The 21,295-nt window shown below is 35.9% G+C and overlaps 1 protein-coding gene across 1 annotated transcript in view; it reads right to left on the bottom strand.

Annotated features, from left to right (window-relative positions):
- Positions 1–6,234: 6,234 nt before the first annotated feature.
- LOC149300561 (cytosolic carboxypeptidase 1-like) overlaps positions 6,235–21,295 on the bottom strand; it is a 70,594-nt gene continuing 55,533 nt past the window's right edge. The window contains exons 22-25 of the mRNA XM_089485043.1: positions 20,359–20,490; positions 17,926–18,102; positions 14,927–15,087; positions 6,235–6,430 (exon numbers count right to left, since the gene is read on the bottom strand). Coding sequence (XP_089341169.1) covers positions 6,235–6,430; positions 14,927–15,087; positions 17,926–18,102; positions 20,359–20,490 — 666 coding nt within the window. The remainder of the gene's footprint in view (positions 6,431–14,926; positions 15,088–17,925; positions 18,103–20,358; positions 20,491–21,295) is intronic.

Here is a 21,295-nt window from a genome sequence, read left to right as displayed (position 1 = left end):
TATGAGCACATACTAGAGGTCTCAAAAGTCTCCTCTACATAAGGAAGTATCTCACAAGATCCCCCAAAATGTCTGCTTTCTTTAAGGCAAATGTGAGTGCATGTGATGCATAATTACCACTAATAAGGATTTCTGGAATACTACACTATATGTTTTTTCTTGTTTTATTTTCTCTCCTTTTATAAGCCAGTTTATCCAACGGAATTTGCTTTCAGAAACAGGTTCAATATTTTTATATTATCACTATAAGCGCATGAATCACTAGTTTTTTTTGGGTAGATCTTTGAAGGTGTAATGAGGGGTGGGTTACATAGCTTCACATTGGAGCTGTTAAATAGGTTTAGTGCTGTGTTTTATTTCTTTACAAATAGATATATGAACTCTTATTTTTTACATGTATATTAGTTAAATCACTTGTGTTCTGTATGTACACGGAAATATGAAATATCTTATTTGGAAAATGGCCTACCACTTTGTCACCATCTAATGCAAATTTCACTTCTTCCATTAACACAGTCCTAAAATCTTGCGATGTCTGACATTAAGCTTCTTACATTATTCATGAAAGACTGCCCTGGAATTTTAGTATAGTGAGATGACACTTTAACAGTGACGCTAGAATCCAGGCAGTAATGTAAATTGAATAAACTGCTCTGCTTTTACGTCTTCAGCTGTTGGATGTTCATGACCGTCATAACTATGAACTATCACAGAAGTCAAATGATCTGTTTTGAAGTTATGCTGTTATCAAAAATTATCATTAGCAGTTATCATTTCCATGAATATCAGCAGACGGGAAAAATTCTGGATGATGGTGTGAGAAGAATCAACTGATTACCTTGCTAAATACTACTTGGGCACAAAAAAAACAAAACAGGGCAGCACATTTTAGTAAAAAGAACTTTACACATACCTTGGCGTCAGAAGACAAGATGTCTCATCAACAATGCCTTTACAAATTCCAGGAAGAGCTTTTGAATAGAACCACACTTTATTTTTGTATTTGCTTGTACATCTGGCTGGTCTGTTGTACATCTGTATCTGTTGTTGGGTTTCCATAGTTATTTAGCCCTTGACCTTGTATGATCTTAATCTAATTAAGATACTTTTTCAGGCTAATCATTCCAACATATCTCTCTCGCCAAATAACTAGGCATCAAGTGACCAATCGGTACTCGAGCTGCAACTCTACGATATTATGTCACTAGAGTACAGTGACTTCACAGGGTCCTGGAAAGAGTTGTTTCCAACAGCTATTAAGGTCTCATGTATTTGTGTTTCTAGCCAGACCTTCTTTTGGCAATTTTAAGATGAAACTGTCCCCTGAACACCCAAGCTTTTTGTGGTTCCTTTATGAATTATATCTGATCGGAACACAAGCATTTTATTATTGTAGCTTCATAATTAATATAAAATCGTTTTCGGACATATAATCACGTACATCACAGCATTGGGACAATAGTATACGAAGACTCTTATTATTTTTACAGAAAAAGTGTTCCAAAACAAAACAATTCTGAGTGTCCTTTTAATAGTTTATATTCACCCTTTGCCTTTATAAATTTTAAATGTGTGAATAACAGCATTATTTTAATAGTGTGGGCTATTACATGTCAGATGAATTCAACTTCAAAGGCAAATAAATCGCTAAAAACTTTCTTTTATAGAATCATTTTTATTCTAAACGTTAGGTTGTGATTCCAGCATAATAACATAACTGCAATATAATTATTTTTTTTTATCTCACAGAAAGTGCGGATATACACAGATACCTTGTATATATATATATATATATATATATATACATATATATATATATATATATATATATATATATATATATATATATATTTCAAACTATAATTAACAAACCGTTCTGATAAAATGTAGCAATGTCCAATTAAGGTGGATTTTGTGGACACCCAATACGTTATTCGTGGCATATTTTTTCTTAATGAAAATTTTTTTTTTTCGGAACGATAAGCTTCTAATTCTAACAAGTATGTAACAATTCAGCCATACATCTCAGAAAGTACTTTATGGGACACATTTAAACAAAGATCTCTGTAGTCTAACAATTCACAAACCAATAAATAATATCAGACTATCAATAATCAGTAGCGTTTCCAGTATGTTATATACATTAAGCGGTCACATAATAACTGAAATATGGCCCATAACTGAAATCCCATCTGGCTGTAATAAATGTAGCATTATTTTATATACCGGTACATGCACTTGATGCAGCTCAGCAATGGAGACTGGCTGGCTATAAATCATTATTTTACTGTAAGTAGATAGGGACAAATAAATGCATGATGAAAATATGTTTTATAGATTATAGAATTATTTTATTTTTTATGGATTTAAAGGTGAAGTTCCATCGATAGAGCTGTATGCAATCACAACAGCTGCAGAAAGGTGGCATAGTGGATTTTTCACATAGATGGCTGAACATTAAAATGTAGTAGTAGTAGTAGTAGTAGTAGTAGTAGTAGTCTCTATAGAAAGATATCAATTCACACGAAACAAGAACTGTGAAGTGCAAGCTTTCAAGACAATGTTGGTCTGTCCTTCAGGTATTGTATTACTTTGACTACACTTGTTTCCTACATCCCCACGGGTAATAGAGTAGTACTTTTCGGGAATTAGAAGAGAAATCATGAAGCAGAGGGGTTGGTTCACTTAATGGTGAGCCCTGGTGAGATTCACATGTCACACAGTGATTGAGCTAGGTTGGCCCTGTATAATGTATAGTTAAATTAGCCAGGTTTCTTCAGTCTCTCCTCATCCATTGAGCATTATACAGGACCAGCTCAACTTTTCTTTCTGCAGGAACTACAACTACTACTACTACTACACAATTATCTGAGCGATGCACCTCTTGTAACTACTGAAATCCCAAGGGTATATGAAGGACATTCACAATATCTTCTATAACATCATATCGGACATTAAGATACAGATTGAGGAACTGATTTGTTCAGATCTTCGCCCCGTCTAAATAGTGTTTCCTGCAGCAGTATGCAAACATTAAGAACATTTTATGCAACTATATAAATGACCTATTAAAATAAGACTTCAAGGGGCAACCATTTTGCTTTCTTATCAGATGATACTTGATGTAGCCCAAGTGCTAATTTGATGTTAAGAGTTGCTTATAAATAATAGAATGATATGCTTTATATCAATAATTTCTCAAATTATACAAGGTTTTACAAGAAAATGCAAAGGTCATTTAATCTAAAAACTAGCAGACAGGTAACAAGGCTTAATCCTGTATGTTTATTTAAAGAAGCAAGTAATTTATACCAGGAAAATAGTAAAAAATCAGGACACACACTACCCGTTCAAAGGGTCACTTAGATGTTTTCATGGAAAACAAAGACATTTCTAGCAGTGTAACATAATGGCAAAAGGATTTTCTAATGATCAATTAGCCTTTTAAATTTAAACTTGGATTAGCGACACAACGTGCCATTGGAACACAGGAGTGATGGCTGCTGGTAAAGGGCCTCCGTGCTATGAACATATTCCATTAAAAATCAGTCGTTTACAAATTAAAAAAATGACTACACTGTATTTATGATCAACTTAATGGGCAGAATTTATGTTTTCCAAAAACAAGGACATTTCTAGGTGACCCCAAACTTTTGAACAGTAGTGTATTTCAACGCCATTATGTCTCTCTTAAACCTTTGTATCCAATACTTTCCATAGTTATGTTTTATATATAAATAAAGTAGAACAAATTACACACCCAAATTGAAAAGTATGGCTAACTATAGCTACATTTCATGTCACTGGCTTGAGTGCAGACATAGTAAGTCCCTGTTTTTAACTCTGTAAGCATACTTAAGTGACAGCTGCCATGCATTTAATGCTCAACCACAATGTTCTGAATTTATTAAATGCGGTAATGACGCTTATGGTTGGATGATGCAAATACCCCTACCTAGTTTTTGGTTCGTTCTTCCTACTAAAGGTTCATTGAGTGAGGCATAGAAAGTAATTAACTCAAGTGCAGCTACTTTAAGTTAGTGAAGTTACAATTATTTTGGATAACATCTTACAATAATTTTACAATACTAAATGCACATGTTTATTTAATGCATATATTTGCGGGTTTGGGTTTGAGTGCTGGTAATTTGTTCTTTTGTTTTCATTAAATATGGCTGCATGTCATGTCATTGCTTCTGCTCAGTAAAGTGGCATTGAGTATAAACATGTGCCTTTATTAAATTTATAAAGCTCCAGCAGACTTCAGAAGGCAAACACATTTGTAACACATTCATATTCATTTTCATAGTAACTGCAGGGCCATACCAACCCATCAAACATACAGGGTACCTGTCCGAGCAGGAAAATATTGATAATCCACTGGTGGTTGCATATTCCAGTGAACACCATGTAACTAATCAGTTACAGTTTAAAGTTATTATTAAATATCATAAGCTATATTCATATTTCAACAAGGCAATACATTTAATAACAATTGAACATGCAGATAATTGTGTTTTTTGTGATATCTAGTGATGAGTAGATCCCCATCTCGTTAATTTATCTCAGGGTAGATTTATTTTACACTGTGTACATAAACAGTAGAAGACTGATACATACATACAGTATGGTAATATATATATTAAAAAATAAGATGTGCGTGATACCACCATGATAAAGCGCACATCAGTTTATACTAAGTGTGTAACATATATGTTACATTCTTTCCAAGATTCATAAAGATTTTTTACATAACAGAAAAAAAGTACATTTCCAGGAAGTAAATACATTTTTAGTAATCGGTTGCACAGTAGTAGTAGTAGTAGTAGTTACTTGCTTTACAGCCATCACCAGAGCAGCATTTTACCTACTCCCCCGTGCCAGCCGCCAAATGTCCATCAGGATGCAGCTTCTTTTACCTGTATATGGTTTGCACACATACCCAAGCAAACGTTCACAAATATGACAGCATTGGCACTGATCCCTGGTAAACAGACTTACTCCAGGGGAGTAATGCATTGTAGAATGCATACACCTTCAGTAAAACTGTGACCTCCTGATCTGTCATCTGTGGATCACATGTCTGTTTTAGAGTTTGGGGACAGTTAAAGGGACACACCAACCATCATACTCAGCGCACATAATACCTGTGTGGTCACTTTAAACTTTCTTGGTGTTGCTTTTACTAATGCATGGGGGATTCAGCAGGACCCTCCTATATGCTTTTGCCTTTTCGCCTACTCACCAGCTATTTTACGTTAAGCTTAATACATCCCCCTCTCAACATGACATACTGTACCTATCGACACTCCAGTGCTGCATACGCATGAACGGCAAACACTCCTATTGTTTTCAATGAAATTGTTTCCCTTTCACCGACTGGCTGCCTCAAGCAGCCAATTAGTGGCTACAGATGTAAAACTGCGGAGGAAAAGGGCAACTGCAGCAACATGGCTGTAACTTCTATGTCTGGCAACTGTTTTATTTTTGTTTGGTTTCTTCCTTTAGAAGAATGCACATTAAAGCACTCAAAGAAAAACAATAAAAAAAAATGCATTCTTCTTTAATTGGGGTGTCAGGGACATTAAACAGTGCCTTAAAATGAGTAATCCTAAAAAAAAAAAAAAAGTAATTTTTGCTGTGTGAGCAAGAATTTACAAAATACAAGCTAAACTTTTTTTCTTACATAATACAAGCAACATTTACTTTATGATTTTCAAATACAATAGTAACATGAAGGTTAATACAGTGACCTATTTTGAAGTTTGATATGTTTAAGTTTTAGTCCCGACCCCACAATGCTGGCAGATACAGATATGCATATTCCTGCAGCAATCATATTTGCCTTTACTGCACAAAAACAAGATAGTTTGTGATGAGAGTATATACTGAATATACAATATATAAATATCCCTCACATTAATTAAATAAAACCGTATAAAAAACAGTAATAAAAAAAATATCTACGGTATATTAATTGCATGACAGACAATAGTATATTTCAGCATTTGGCTTTTTTATTTAGATTTCAGCCTTAAGGATAACATTAAAATATCTGAGAAAAATCCATGCAACACAAACAAAATCAGATTCACACAATACTTAAAATATACAAATGTAAAGCACCAATGAAAAAAAATATACATAAATGAAATCAATAGAAAGCTAATGGCTGCCAGTAGCTTGATTAAGCTATTTGTTTTCCACAATACAATGTGCCAGTGCAGCTTGGGGTTAAGTGCACTGTTTACGCAGGTGAGTCTGTGTGACCTCAGAGTCAGAAAATCCTTCTTCTTCCACCACAGATGGTTCAAAGTCACCAGAGTTATCTGGCAGATCTGGCAGATCAACATCATCATTGCTCTCTGCACTATAATCGACTTCCTCAAGGAAACGAGGTTCATCATCTTCCAAGACGTAGGTTGTAGGACTAGAATAGCAATAATATAAAAAAACATACATTAGCATGAAAAAAAACCCAATATTTGTGTACTGATTTTTGTTTTTACTATTGCAGTCTTCAGGATGACCGACGTTGGCTGACCCACCTATAATACATGTAGTGATGGGGGAATCATGCACTGTTGAATGTACTGAAGAAACTAAGAACGACTGACATTATCTACAGTACAGTGTCCATCCTATATATATCCAACACCTGAGCTATCCAGTTGGTAACCACACCTAGTGTAGACTTCTAATTTCACCATCCTTTTATGTGTTATGTTGCTTGCTGTTTTCATAGAAAAGATGCTGAAAAGTAAAATAGCAAACCATACACTTGGTATATTTATGGAGCACAAGAATATTTCTCCAGGTCACAGGAGTATATGTGGATTTGTTTGCAAAAGGAAATTCAAAATCACACTTGTTAGAATGAGGGTGTTGAAACCACAACTTTCCCGAAAAGACTCCCCTCCTATTAGTGAGTAAACCCCAGAGTCTAAAATCACTAATACAATGGGTACAGTAAATGTCTTTGCTCTCTTGATGTAAGCATTTTGAAGTCTTGTCCATGAGTTTAAAATGCTCTAGTCCCATTCGACACAAAAAAAAAACAAAACTCTGAGCACTGCATGATCTGAGCACTGCATCTTCTGTAATAGCAACAGAAATTCCAAGGTATATCAAAAGATTACCAATATTTCTTAAAAATTATGAAAACCATATATCTGCAAATTGTTCTGACTATAAGAACATCCAGTAACTTGGATTTAAACTGGAAAACAAAGAGCATGTAGGGTTCTACTTCTAGCGTTCCAAATGCCAGACATTCTTCTGCGTACCCAGTAAACCCAAAGAGCTATACAGTAATCCATGCTAGTGACATAAAGTTCAGTGTCATAATAAACACAGAATACATGCCAATTTTTAGTGACTCAGTTTGTTGTCAAGACAAAAATTAGGCGAAAGTGACATATCATGTATACAAAATTACTAAGCAAGTGAAGTTCTAAGATATCTGTCTAGCCATTCCGGTAAAACGGGGTATCTTGTCATTTCAGTGGCCGAGCTTTGTAAATGTACTGTAAGTGTTATTAATACAAAATTCTAAGAAGACGTACATTGTAAAGCAAGCCACAAAGTATTTACCCAAGGGAAAAAAAAAAAAAAAAAATCAAGAACTCTACACCCAGTTTCATTGCTCTCCTGTGGGGCTAGATAAACATATTTGCTGAGAAGCCTTAAGTGCTTCTAAATATTTCATCAGATAAGTATCGCAGACAAGCTTCTACATTTTTATTCCTAATCAAATCATACGCATTATATCGATCAGACATCAAGAGCAGTCTAGTTTGGAGCAATCTTCATATATTAAAAGAAAGTCCTTGACATAACCACTGTAAGGTAAGGCTATGTATCCAAGCATAGCTACACATTACAAAATATATTATCTTCATCAAAACAAAATCTAGTCTATTTCCTCTACTAAGGATGACAACAAGCAGGCCCATTTGCTTATTAGTCTGTTAAAAATGCATCACTGCCTATCGTTTAAAGAGACAAACATCTTAACTGTCACGTCCAAAGAACCAAATGAAGAATATATATAATAAAGAACATGGTATTTTACATTGCACTTCAAAAAAACATAAAAAAGGGGCAGTTAGGTAAAGATTAGTTATCCAGAGATCTGTGAAGCAAACTATGTTTTGGCTAGAGTGCCATAAAACAGAAATCGACAATGAAGTTAGGTTCACGGAGCTTCAAGCCTTTGAATGTTTAAGCAACCCACATGTATGCACTATTCTCCATTTTAGCAATATTCCCTGTTGTACTTGGGGCTATTATACATCTTATTCTTGTTGTGTCCAAAAAGGTGGCCTGATAACATTATAATGGTAAGAAGTCTGCAGTGTAAACCGTTGGATGGGATTTTAGAATGTTTTATGTGGTTTCACATAACTGTACCTTTTAAAGGAGAATCTATAAAGCCAAGGTAAATTTAAATGTATTTTACACATGGTTGCTTTTATCTGCTAACCACAAACTGTATTCATAAAAATGGCATTCAGTTGTCTTAGTTTAAGATTTGGCAAGCAAGTTATATAGGTTTTAACAGGGCATGCCCACATTGGGATCCTTTCAAGGTTCTTAAGATGTTCTCATACTTTAAAATCACAGGAATCACTATGATTACTATGATGTCATATAAATGTGATGCAAACAGTTTACACACAAGCCCCAAGATAAATGTGTGGAGTTTGATTTTTTGTTTTATACACCAGTAGGATGACACAGCTGGGTCTTTTGCAGGCACTGTGCTGATGAAGCTAGTCGGACAGATCACTAAAAGATAAGGGTCCAAGCAGCCCATGCGGGAACACTTTGCAAGGCATTAGAAGACTTCAAGGACATCTGTTTTGCAGCTAAAGGAACTAGCATGACTTTTTCTTTAAGGGGTTTATGATTTTTGGTTGTGACAAATCTTAGACTAGTGCCATCAAAAGTGAGTGCAGTGGCTGCTCATGTGGCAGAAAGTCAGACAATATTCTGGTATCTATATGTACAAGAATTATGATGACAGAATTACATGAAAACTGGAGCTTAAAGCGTAATGTTTTTCATTTCCAAAATGAAGGTGCGTTGTACTCAGGGGGAATTCAGACCTAAGATGCCAATCATTATTCTGAGGCACGTTCTTCTCAAAATGCATTAGTGTGATTGCCATTTAAAACCTGTGCCAATGACATGTAAGGTGTTCATAAATGAACACATTACAATGACTTCATGAAGATATGGGCATCATCTGGAAAAACCTAAATTTCATTTTTACAGACAAAAAAAGCGATGGCACCTTAAAACCATCATACTCAGATTAAGCCAAACTGAGTGACAAATCTGAGCAGTGTTCCTTTAACTACCTCCGTTCTCATTTATACCAACCACGCCAGCGATTTCCATGTGGAAATCTAATCCACCACTTTGCTAAAAGGGAGTCTATGCAAATAGCAAAGCTAATTTAAATTAAAAGCATACACGTTTCTAAATGGTTCTTTGTTAAAATTGCACTTTGAATACGAACAGCTGAGTACCATTAGAAATAAATAGAGTTATAATCACTTCATCAGACATTAGTCTGTGTTTAACCTACAATATGGTTTTACCTTCTAAACAAAATTGTGGCTAAGTGACAGGAGTACATTGCGAGCATTAATTATTTTATCTATTCGCATGGTATCGAACACTTAGCAGCATAAAGCTTAATGGGGACTTGGCGTAGTTGCAAACAAACCAGATGCTTTCTGCTGCTGGAGTTTCAAAGGGACAGAGTACTCATAAATTTATCCTCCCGTAAGAGCGGAATAAGAGCTGCTGAGGTGCTCAATTCCCGCAAGCATTTTGAATGCTGGAATATCAGTGATCGCTGGCTTCTTTTCATAACATGAGATAACTCACACGTGTGTCAAAGAGGAAGAAAAAGAAACACAAGGTTCTTCCATGAGGTTCACTGATTGCTACAAAAGCCTGTGATTTGTCAATGCCATTAGACAACGACATTAAAAATGGTGTGGGTTTAGCATGAGCAAGACATCTTTGTTCACTCCCGGCTTTGATGATCACAGTTATCACAGTAACTATTTAACAATTCTACATGGTAATGACTATTTAAAGGGACAAGGGCCATAGCATTCATATAATAAATCATATGTATAAACATCTAAATAAAAGAGCACTCCACATTCTAGGTAGCGTCGTATCTCATAGTAATGTTTCAGAGTGACTTTAGATTGTAAACCCATTTGAGCAGAGCCCTCCTCACCTTTTGTCACTGTAAGTTCAAATTGTTATGCTATATACTATTTGTTATGTCCTGTTTACCTGTTTTACAGTGCTGTGGAATATGATGGCACTATTTAAACCAATAACTTATAATAATAGTGTTTATTCACGTAGAATGATCAGTAGAGTAAGACTCTACAAGTTTCTGAACCAACAAGAAGGGCTGAGCTGTCTCTCATTAATGTATATTTCCATAGGTAAGGAGACTTTGAAGAATTTAATGATGCATTATACAGGGCCAACCAAGATCTTCCAGCAGCAGATGCTCACTGGGTTGGACCATCACGATGTAAAGTCAAGGAGCTGAAACAAAAACCCTCTTGTCAACTCTCCCTTGTGCATTATTGTTGAATGTGCATTCAAAATTTTCCAATCAGTTGAAGGGTAACTTGTTTATTCTTAATATTAATGACTTAATTCCAACTAAGATACGTAATCTATTAAAGTAAAGCTGGCAAGTTGGAAAGGCAGCGATCCTGTAAAATCACCCAAAAAAAACAATATTTAACAATAAACCATTAGTAAATGGTATTCAGCATCAGGGCAACACTATGGTCACTTAGCTGCTGTTCAATTACAACTCCCATTATCCTTTGCCAACTGCTGTTAAAGTACAGTCCCTGCGATCTTCTGACAGATCCATGTAACCCATTCTTACAAAGGGTTAATGAGATTTCTATCAAAGCTGCCGGACACTATGCTGGAAGGAATTGAGGGAAGAGGCCAACAGAGGATAAAGACACAGCATTGAATACCAAAATGTAGAACAGCAAGCCAGACAGGGAGATAAACATAAATAACAGTAATCTTTAATAAAGCATCAGTAAAAGTGCGGATCTCTCCTTTATTTCATAGAAGAGTACATAGCACTAGATACTTAAAATGAAAAGTCCATATGTTTCCCCAAGTAAGAACCCCCCCCCAGCCATTCTTGGTATTTGTTCATCATTACTTGACTACGTTTCCAAATGCATTGCTGCCCAGTGAAACCTGTTCACCTGAAAGATGGAACAGATGTGATAGTAGGGAAGACTAATGATACAGAAACACAAGACAATACTTTGTTGGTCTAATGATTTCCTCATTTAGAAGAGTATTCCCCTGAATTACACTAACACAATGAAAAAAGCAACATATCAATAATTCAAGCGCTGTGATTTGTGCCTAATCACTATCAATTATACTGTTTGCAATTGGGAATCAATGCCCCCATCATTTTCCCAGATTAAGGCTAGGTTTCCACTTGGTTTTTTTTTTTTGCTAAAAACGCCCATAAAAACGCCAATAGCGCCACCTGGCGTTTTTTTAGTGAAAAAACGTTGCAGCCAGATGTTAGCTGTTCTTCAATAGGAAATCGCAGAATGCCATATCCACTTGGCGTTTTTTTGTTTGGCGTTTTTTCAGTCCTCTGGCGTTTTTCTGCTTTTTTGGGCTCTGTGGCAGTTTTTCAAAATCGCAGCATGTTGACACTGGCGTTTTTTGCAAGGAAAGCTTGGCGTTTTTCTCCAATAGAAGTCAATGGGAGAGAAAAAACGCCATGAAAAAGCCATGTGGGTTTTTTGCCTTGGCGTTTTTATGGCGTTTTTTTCCACAGTTACAATGCAGAGGATGGACCCAGTATCTGTGTGTCCTACGAGAAATAGGCTGGAAACAAACAGTTTCACACAAAAGAAAGTTCATATTGAATTTTACACCATTTGGAACAAACATGCCATTACAAACAAACCAACTGGATCCTGCCTGCCAAAAGCAACCGCAAACAATTTGCACCATCATTTGGGGCCAATCTTCCTAGAGGAGCAGACATTCGGAATAAAGCATGCCTTACAAACCACAGAAAAGTGACAAAAGGGTCCGCCGGGGCGTTTAAGTAGAACTCTACCAAGTAAATGGCATCAGGAGGGGGCAGATACTTGCCATTTATCCTAATCCCTTTTAGCTGGGTGAAACTTCTAACTTGTAAAGGCTGGAAAAACTGCCTAAGGTCAAAAAAAGCAATTTCCACAGAAAGGCTAAAACGCCAGAAAAAACTCCAGAAAAAAACGCCAAAACGCAGAAAAATGCAGTGGCAGTTTTCTTGGCGTTTTTCATCAAGAAAAAAAACGCAGGACAAAAACCCAAGTGGAAACCTAGCCTAAGAAATACAAATGGTGGGCGTGTAAAGTGAAACCAAAAACATTTCATGCAATCAAATCTAAAAGTGTATGTGACCAATAATTCTAGAATATGTACATCAAGGGAAAAAGTTAACCACACTGAAAGTTTTCCTTTCCTTGTTTAATTTCGATATGAAATTCAAACCACAATTAGTAGATTGCTTTTTTTTTTTTTTTTTTTTACATTTCAGGGGCTCAGCAGAATCAGATCAGGCGTACATCATGCTGGAGTGACACGGATACGTGGTCAGCACTGGTGTTTTGCTGCATTTCATTCAAGGAAACCAGACACATTTGGTTAGTGGCTGGATCTGCACTGTATAGAAATACCCAGGAGAAAATGCAACATTTTCCACTATGAATATTTTGACCGTGATTTTAGCCAATAAATAAACTATTTCAGGTATGCTTTGATACATACCTATAAACCATGCCATGTTACCTGTTGTGGTTTATAACATGTTTGCCAAGGTCAAATTTGTGCTATGAAATATAGAGTTTACTAAACAGGGCCAACCCTAGTAGACAGGTAAAGTAAAGGAGACCACACCGGAGATGTGTAAAGTAAGACTTCTCTTATATTACACCTAAGCCTCTGACCTTCTAGTTTACGATTATGACCTCTTGTTTTAACATTCCTCCTTTTTCCAAATAACTTTGTTAAAACTCTAAACTTTGTTTATTTAAACGCTTCTATAAGATCTTTTCACTTTTTTTCTTGAAATCTATCCATCATAAATTGAATGTGAGCCTTGCATCTGGAACTGGAATACATTTAGTGTAAATCTGATGTGGGGAGATATGTATTAGAATAGCTAATCCAAAATTAATAACTTGCCATCAAAAAAAAATAATAATATAGGTGCTGTTTCACACACATTAATTGCACTCTTTATTAACCTTGGCAGATGTTCAAATTCATCATTTTTTCTGAAGGTTAACTTAAATAAAACACAAACTTTCACTAAACTATTTCAGGTTCTATGGCAACAACCTATCAATTACGTGCTTTTGTATCAGCTAACAATTAAAGAGTTCCTGGGGAAAAAAAAACAAGCAGTGCAAGAGAAATTTTACATGATTAAAGAATTATTCCATGGAAGAGTTTGGCTGTTTCCCAATACTAGAAAGGATATTTCCACAGTTCACTATAGTTACTAAAGTGCCAAATTCAAAAGAGAAGATGTAATAGCAGCTGTACTAGCTCTTCTGAACAAAAATAATATGGTTGTGTGCATTAATCTATTTAGTTGAAAATGTACCTCCATTTTACTTTACTTTTGAGATTACTCATATCATATCCCTCTTCTGGCTCACGAAAGCTTTAATTGTTACTATTTTACCCAACAGATTATAGATATATTCACAAAACCCTTAAACCTTAGTTTTAATGGAAACCAGATCTGTATCACTGCCATTAAAACCCTGTGTATATTTATCATAGCAAAATATACCTTGTGTCTCCATGCCCTAAATCTGGGCAATAGTGCCCTCATTAATACTTGTTCACTAATAGTACAGCAGGAGTGTCAGTTGAAGGGAAATGACATACAAGAATGGTCAAGTAAGAAGGATGGAGAACCTGATGGTCTCCAAATGACAGTGTCTAAGAATATCAATCAAGCTGGGGTAGTGTGAGTGGACATTAAATAAATGTGTTTTCTTTCCTTATCATGTCTAGCGCTATGAATGAGCATGGAAGACTGATTTAAGCTGGTAGAGAAAAGTTAATGAGCAGCACATGGCACTTTATTAGGGATGAATATTTCTAGGGAGCCTATTAAGAAAGGGTAACAGGTAGCGCTCACTGAAGTGGGAAAGTGAATGTAATACGTTTTTGATGGCAAGATAAGCCTGATATGTGGTTAATCGTAACCCTGATAAACATTATAGGACGTAGCACAAGCTTAGTTACATTAACTGGTTAGTTCTCAAGAATAAATATGAATGAAATGCCAACATGAACAGAAAAGATAAACCATCAGGATCTTATTAGCCATCACAGTATATGTTCGTATAATTAGAGATGCTAGGTTCAATAGCTGTACTCCACATGTGTCACGTATCCGTAGATAATGCTATAAAGAAAAACATTTTTATTTCTTCTGTTCTCTGGAATTAGCTCATTTTAATTCACAAAAAACTACAGAAATTGTACTGTACACTTTTAAGTAACTAGGCGTATTATCCTCCCCATGGCATCGCAGATTGTATATGTTGAAATATCAGGATCCTATAACAATCTATGCTGCATAAAAATAATTCTGGTGGAACCTTGCACTGGTTGTTATGGTGACTGCATCAGAACTGCTCTTCATACCCAACTCAATCTGTCCTATACATAAAACCTATAATGGTAAATTAGGAAGGGGGGGCTACTCATCTAATTCTGCAAATAGTAACGAAGGCTATCGCAGGAAGCACTAAACATTGTTTAGGGAATAAGAAAGTGAAGGTTAACATCCAGTCTTAATTTATTGTGATACCTTGCAACTTTGCAGCTGGACTCAATCAGATCATTCTCTATATCAAGGAGACTGGGAGGCAAACTGATTTCCACCGGGGAGTTCAGCCTCTTCAAACGAAGCAGACCTACACAGAACTTTGCACCCATCTCTTCGAGCTCCTTTGTCCCAATCTGTAATCCCTGGAAAAGAAGAACAACAATGTTATGAGATACGGCTTTGTTGCCGTAGTTAACAAAAGTACTCCATTTATACGGAGCAGATGCAGGACTTGACAAATAATACTACGTACGAAAATACATGAAAATAGTAAGGAAAATCTAAGTAAAAAATATTTTTCTGGAATGGCCCACATTTTTGATCGTTGACAAGGCAATGTATAGGTAATGTACCTCCACTTAGCATAGAAATACTTCATTTATGGGAACAGTTTTAATAAATGAACTTTATATCTCAAACACTGGTTCAGGTTACGTATCAGACCATCACCTACAAGGAATTCCACCTTTAAAACCATTACGGCCTCAACAGACATTTTGGAACTTTCCTTTAATGTTAATGAGAGATTAATAAATATACAATGAAAAGGCAAAAATCATGTATTTGTTCAAAAAAAATCCATACCAAGTAAACATTAAAAAAAAATGAAAATGTTTTATGTTCATTAAAAATAGACAAGCTATGTAGGGCCTTTGCTGTATCACAGTCACCAAATGCATTTGCCTACTTTACATTTCTTCAGCCATAAAAATCTATTGAGCAGATTCTCAAGGCCTCTCTGTAATCTATTTAAATCATACTTCCTAATTACCCTATTATATAGTTTAGTATCATTGACAAGACATTGTCCTCAATATCATTTATGTCTATAATAAACATTAATGGCCCAGCACGGATTCCAGCAGGACTGTACTTGTAATTCTACACCAAGAACAGTCTGTTCCATTGATCACAACTTTTTTAGTGAAAATCTAAAAAGTAATGCTTATAACGTCTTTATTCAGACTCGGTGGCTCTGCCATTTTGTTTTTAAAAGTGGAAGTTCAATGGAAAAAAAAACGATTTTTCCTCCTTATGTAGGGTGTCATTGCCAAAAAATTGACTTATGTCGTATTGTTCCAACAAACTGGATATTGAATGATCAGATATTTAAAACATCTTCATCTTGACTTAGGGAAAGTGGCCTGTTCTCAAGATCTCCCCATTATATTATCTCCATCAATTTGTTAAGAAATTGTGGTTGATGCTTGCAGGCAGCCTTTACAAGGGTAAATTTATGCAGTTTAACATAAGAAGTGGCTTTTTTCATTTTGTTAAAAACATCTCAACATCAAACACTGGGTTTCGTGTTAACTTGGTTAAGCACTGAACAAAGCAGGCACTTGTTACAGTGTTTGTTTTTGTAAAGCTCATAAAAGCAGGTGCTTTAAACAAGTTGATTGTAATTTATGAGACTTCATTTCAGTGGAGAATGATGTTCATCAATCAGATGGCTGCATCAATTATTATTTGAGAACCAATTTGCCAGCAGGATAATCATTTGTCTCTGTCAAATATAAAACCACTTAGTGACCACGGAGGTATACAGTGGCAATTTAATGCAATCTGTAACAAAAACCTGGGTGTGCCTGGGCAGTTTGGACAAACTATTAAACGAGCAATGTCATTAGGGGGCCTTATAATAGTTCTATAAAAAGTGTGACGATTATCCACAAACAGACCCTGGAGAAAAACATCCAGAGCCCTTAAAACCGGCTTCTATAGATGTAGAGAAAATGTCATACTGGGGTACAGATTTTTTTTATGTGCACAAGCTCTTCCTGATTCAAGTTCTTTTTACATAATCATTAAAGGTTAACAAAGTTTAAGTCAAAAATAGGTATTTCTAACCTCCCTATACATGCAATAAATATATTATGTGTCTATTCTTCACAGTTCTTGCTGATACTCCAAGGATATTGCTTGTTCTCAATGAATGCAATAGGTTTTATCTGTTAAAGTGATCCAGGTTAAGTGCATGTACACAGTTTTGTTTTTGTTTTTTTTAAGTAAAATAAATAAAATAGAAGAAAAGAAAAAATATCATTACTCCTTCCAACAGTATAACAATATTATGCAAATATAACCTATATAACCCAAAATTAAAACAGTTACTTTTTAATATACTGTACATACATGTGTTTGTGTCTGGAATATGCTCACTTATAAACTATACACTGCCCCTAGACTAAAAAAAAAAAAAAATGCAAAACTTTTACAGCTTGTCCATAAAACTGGTATCTATAGGACAAAAACGCATTTGTGCATTATGAAATTTTCATTTCATTATCCCAGGGCAAATAAAATAATTGGGTTTTATAACTCTCTGGACAGGTCAAATGAATGTATTCCATGTGATAACTATATTGTCCAGTGGGCTATTAAATCAAAAAAATCCCGGCCAGCTCTTTTCAGAAAAAATATTGAGTTTTTGTTACTTTTATTTAGTTTGACATTTACAAGGAAATATGAAAAAATACATATGTTTTGCATTATACCATGAGATGGGATGCACAGTTTGCCTTAAACTAAGAGATTATATATATATATATATATATATATATATATATATATATATACACACACACACACACACACGTTATTACACCTGCTGCTAATTGGGTTACAAACAACCTAGATATAACTATAGCAGAAGTACAACTGGACAGACCCAGGCAGTCAAAGGGTTAAATGGCACTGGCTTCCTAGCATTTTTCCAATTATTGTCAAATCTTAGTGATCACATGAGTGTGACCCAGGGCAAAGTTACTTGCACACCTAAAAAACCTTTAAGAAAATATACTGTTTGTGTGTATATATAACAGACATATACAATGGTATAATATATCATAAATACAATACAAACAAAATGTTTACTTTGTCTTATCTGTGAATAGGTACAGGTACTGTAAGCAGTACATCGTATAACCTCAAAAGACTTTCCAAAGCAGGCAGGTTAATGTGCACTCCCTCCTGTTTACCTTGTACTTTCCCTGATCACAACCGCACAGCGTGCTTTCCATTGTGTAACTTCTCTGGACTCCAAGTTCTCTCCAGACCACAACACGGGCAGTGGATTCCTTGGATTTTTCCACAACAAAGCTACAGCTACTCATGGAAAATGCTGGAGCAATCTGGCTAAGAACTTTAGGAAGCGTCTAAATGAAAAGGACAGGGAAAAGTTACAAATACAAAAATAAAATGCATTTTAGTAAACAGTTATTTATTTATTTTTTAACCCTAAAAGCAACGTGAGCCAACACGGCTGTGAAAAAATGCACATTATCTGTCATAATAAATATTAATCAGGTGTGTGTTCACTTTCAGCCAGACGAAGCCCAGTACTATCAGAAATGCACATGGAGTGACAAGAAGCTTAAAGCACAAACAGGACAGACCCGCAGAAGAGTGCTTTGGAAAAAGAGTGCTGGGTCTACTATCGTTGGCAAGTTTTACAACTGTGACATCAACAAGCAAACATATACATTTTAATGCACATGATAGTGAAACGTCCCCTTTATGCATTTGCAAGGGGACTAAATAAAAAGTGCAGTTTTTTAAAGTGCAGTTATGCAATATTCTTTGGTGAAGAAAATTTTGTTAACCCTACTGCCTTCTTTCCTTGCAATCAAAGATGCATTCCTCTAAGAAACACTGCTCATTACTTGAACTTCCAGGTCAACTTTACTTTTGTCAACTGGGTTCAGGAATACACACAGTTGAGTCCCATCTAGACTACTAGCACTGCAGCTGTAGGAGAACAGTTCTTTAAAAAAGCCTGAAATTTGTCAGTCTTGCCAGCTTAGCTTTTGTCAGCAGATCTTGACTTGATTCTGTGTCTGAATCAGGCATTGCTCATTTATAAAATGGCCGGAGGTTGCGTGTCATGGAGCATAGCACCACCCACATAAAATGGAGAGCATGTTACGACATCACAACACTGCCCATGTATTGTGAGTGAAGCAGTACATGATGTCACACGCCCTGCAGTGTTCCAGCACTGAACAATATAGGAGAAATAACTTAATGGACAGGAATACCATTTAAAGGCTGAGAAAGGGAAGTTAAGTTAGATTCTCTCAAGGTACAGGCAAGGAGAGTCTCAATTTCATATATATTTTCTTTGAACTGAAGGGTAAAATGCAGAATACTTAAGAAAACAATGACTTAAGATGGATTTTTCAACATTAGGCGCATAAGGCATTGCCTGCCCACTATGACTCCAGCTATGCCCATGTCTCTTCTTTATACCCCACCCCAAGTCTTCCATGATAATTCATTGCATCCTTAAAAGATGGGCTGGTGTGTGACATTCGGGGTGTTAATTATGCTCTGCCAAGTGCATTTTTCTTCCAACTAAATCTGCCTATGGCTAGGTTTCCACTTGGGTTTTTGTCCTGCGTTTTTTTCTTGATGAAAAACGCCAGGAAAAACGCCAAGAAAACTGCCACTGCATTTACCTGCGTTTTGGCGTTTTTTCTGGAGTTTTTTCTGGCGTTTTAGCCTTTCTGTGGAAATTGCTTTTTTTGACCTTAGGCAGTTTTTCCAGCCTTTACAAGTTAGAAGTTTCACCCAGCTAAAAGGGATTAGGATAAATGGCAAGTATCTGCCCCCTCCTGATGTCCTTTACTTGGTAGAGTTCTACTTAAACGCCCCGGCGGACCCTTTTGTCTCTTTTCTGTGGTTTGTAAGGCATGCTTTATTCCGAATGTCTGCTCCTCTAGGAAGATTGGCCCCAAATGATGCTGCAAATTGTTTGCTGTTGCTTTTGGCACGCAGGATCCAGTTGGTTTGTTTGTAATGGGATGTTTGGTCCAAATGGTGTAAAATTCAATATGAACTTTGTTTTGTGTGAAACTGTTTTTCCAGCCTATTTCTCGTAGGACACACAGATACTGGGTCCATCCTCTGCATTGTAACTGTGGAAAAAAACGCCATAAAAAACGCCAAGGCAAAAAACCCACATAGCTTTTTCATGGCGTTTTTTCTCTCCCATTGACTTCTATTGGAGAAAAACGCCAAGATTTCCTTGCAAAAAACGCCAGTGTCAACATGCTGCGATTTTGAAAAACTGCCACAGAGCCCAAAAAAGCAAAAAAACGCCAAAGAGGACTGAAAAAACGCCAAACAAAAAAACGCCAAGTGGATATGGCATTCTGCGATTTCCTATTGAAGAACAGCTAACATCTGGCTGCAGCGTTTTTTCACTAAAAAAACGCCAGGTGGCGCTATTGGCGTTTTTATGGGCGTTTTTAGCAAAAAAAAACCAAGTGGAAACCTAGCCTATTAGTGACAATTTTGAACTAAACTCCATTTACTTTTCCAAGTGTGAGACTTTCCTGCAGCCTCTTAAGAAAGTTAAAATTTTCCACAGTTTGAGAACCGTAGTAATGGAATCTTAGCTTGTTACTCACTCTGTAGCCATTATCCTCTGCCATGTCACATGAAGCAGCACTGCCATTTGTGTGCCACACTGTTTCCTTTATGCTGCATCCATACATGAACACATTTTTCTTACGGGAATGGCCATGGTAATCACAGTACACCTAAACAGGTATGCAAATAGACACAACCATAGTTCGGTTCATTAAGTAATCTTTTGGTAAGATATCAATTTGACGCTTGAAAACTATTGCACCTTGGTCTTTAAGACTGGACACATTAGACATTCAAGCAACACACTTGGGTCAGCAATTACAAAACCATACGGCACAAATCACCTCAGGATACGAGGGTAAGAGTTTAATTAAATAAGAACTTAATATCAATAAGCCAACATTTACAAAACAAATTATATATTTTGAAAAGGAAACTCTTACCTATACAAAGAATATAAAATAAATATATTTATTTCATAGAGTGCACTTGATTAAGATATTTATTTAGATTTTTACTTGCGCCCCCCTTTTGTTAAGTAGTTATTCTACGAGTATTCTGGCGACAGACCTATATTGAGAGAGTAACATGTGCAAACCTTGGGAAGGATCTGGTCCACACAGGACTTCCTATGGCCTCCAGCCATCATCAAAAATGCATGAGTTGTTCTGTAACATTTTTAGTAGTGTCTTTAATTGGAGAAACCAGTATTCACAGTGGTATATATGTTTAGCCTGTTTATTGAGCTCCCTCAGTTTGATGACAAACATGGCATATCAGAAATAATTACCTTGTCTGCAGTATAACTTAGTCCTTCATTAAAAACAATACCTGTGCTGTTATTCCTTCCTGTTCTTAATTTTTTTATTACCCTTCTGATAAGACATTTGGCTCAACGAAAGACACGTTTTCCTTAATTTCCCATAATATCTGAGTGAACATTGCACTGGAATCCATCAGTCTAATTAGTAAATT

The sequence above is a fragment of the Sceloporus occidentalis genome, unplaced genomic scaffold, assembly GCF_023333645.1.
Source record: "Sceloporus occidentalis isolate IW3139 unplaced genomic scaffold, rSceOcc1.0.p SCAF_24, whole genome shotgun sequence".
NCBI classification, from domain to species: domain Eukaryota; kingdom Metazoa; phylum Chordata; class Lepidosauria; order Squamata; family Phrynosomatidae; genus Sceloporus; species Sceloporus occidentalis.
The sequence above is the reverse complement of the archived record's forward strand: the minus strand, read 5'-3'. Positions and strand labels throughout refer to the sequence as shown.